The 1,727-nt window shown below is 48.6% G+C and overlaps 1 protein-coding gene across 1 annotated transcript in view; it reads right to left on the bottom strand.

Moving 5' to 3' along the window:
* TMEM106A (transmembrane protein 106A) overlaps nt 1-915 on the bottom strand; it is a gene marked incomplete at its 5' end in the record, with an annotated part of 6,164 nt that extends 5,249 nt beyond the window's left edge. The window contains 2 exons of the mRNA XM_080922452.1: nt 82-268; nt 871-915. Of these exons, the coding sequence (XP_080778578.1) occupies nt 82-268; nt 871-915 (232 nt within the window). The remainder of the gene's footprint in view (nt 1-81; nt 269-870) is intronic.
* Nucleotides 916-1,727: the final 812 nt, after the last annotated feature.

Raw genomic sequence — 1,727 nt, 5'->3', positions numbered from 1 at the left:
ACCTACTCCAGGAGATGCAGAGGGGCAGGTCTGGATCGTTCCCTAGTTTTTAGGGTATTTCCAGAGCCTTGGGCTACTCACCTTGGGGGATTTCCCCATTGCCTTGGCAGGTAGGACAAGTCACAAAGCTGGTATGAGCAGCCTTTTCACAAGGCACACAGGAATATGCTGGGTTGCTGCTACCAGTGCTGAAGTAGTTGGTAGCTTTGCTGGCAATGGCTGGGTTATCGGGTAGAATAGACTTGTCCTCATCCTTCTGAGAGGTGAGCTGGAGAATTTCTTACCCATAGTTCAGCGGGATTTTTCACTAATGAGAATAAAACAAGATTCAGAGCTATTAGCCTGTTAGCACTGATGCCAGGTTTTAAGATTGGCAAGAAGCTTTTGCTTAGGGAAGAATGGTTTGGGTGGTGCCTTGACACTTATTATTTTTTTTAAAGTGAGAGCTCAATTCAGAGAAAACCAAAGAAAAGCAGAAGTTATTTCATTTTAAGGGACTTCTGTAAGTAAATGATAATTTTTTTTTTTAACCAGGAAAAGCTGAGCTGTCATTTATTTTAAAGAAAGGGAAGCTGAGTAGGACTAGGAGCGGGTATCCCCTTTGCCTTCCCTAATCAAGTGACTACCCTGTAGAAATCCCAGAGCACCAGGGCAGATATGCCTGAAATCCGCTTGGGAGTGTAAAAGGCAGGCTTCCATTTGGGAGTCTGGCTGGAAAAGTAGGGCTTCCTAAAGAGGTCAGAGTTGTGGCTAAGAAACCCTGTGAAACTGGACCGGGAGGGAGCCTAGACCTGTTCTTTATTGTTTTCTGAGATCTGAGTCTGTTCTTCATTGTGAAAGGTCAAGGCTAAATCTGAACTACCCCCCCACCCCCTCGAGTCTCTGAGTAGTGGTTGGAATGTAGTAGTAGCTCATTAGGACACACTCAGATCTTCCTGGGCTAAAATAAAGACCCTTACTCACCTGGTTTAGGTCTGGGACTCCAGGCTCTTCTCAGCTGCAAGACTGGGTCTTCTGGAATGCTCTTTGGGGAGAAGGGCCTCTAGGGTAGGGTGGAGGTGATCAGCTCCCTTTAGCAGAGACCTGAGAGTGAATGTGCCAAAAGTGGGGAGCAGGGACTCTTGTCTACCGCGGGGGTCAAGTCCCCTCTCTACTAGGGGACTCTGCTATAGTAGGCAAATGGTAGGATTTCATCGAGGAAGGTTTTTAAATCCCACCAGACTGGCCGTTAGTCAGATTTGGGAACTTTGAGTTGGGTGCCAAGAAAGCCCAATCGTCTCCGGATTCTTGCTTTGTAAAGGGAAAGAGATGGGGGTTCCGGAGAAGCCTCACCAGAAGGTGACAACGCCCTCAGCACAATCGAAACTGAGAGAGCAGCGCGTTTATCTCAGCTCCGAGTCCAAACCAGGCTCGGCCCCGCCCCTCGCCCCGCCCAGCCCCGCCCCCTCCCCTCCGGAGCGGCGGCGCCCATCCCTGGAAGAAGCTTCCGGCTCACTGGACAAATGCCGCTATCACAATGACCAACTAGTCCAGGTGAGAGTTTCAAAAAACGTATTTACAATTCTTAAAGTGGCTATGAGCAAGTACAACCGAAAGAACAATTGGACCCAGATGGTGAAAGACAAGTCCGACTCCAAATCCACCCAATTACCCACACCATGAGGCTCTTGCCTTCTACCCCAAACCCCAGGAAAACATTTTGAATAAACAGTCTGGTTGGTTTGCAG

Source organism: Micromys minutus (assembly GCF_963924665.1).
Source record: "Micromys minutus genome assembly, chromosome: 10".
In the NCBI taxonomy this organism is placed as follows: Eukaryota; Metazoa; Chordata; class Mammalia; order Rodentia; family Muridae; genus Micromys; species Micromys minutus.
This window is presented reverse-complemented; position numbering and strand designations above follow the sequence as displayed.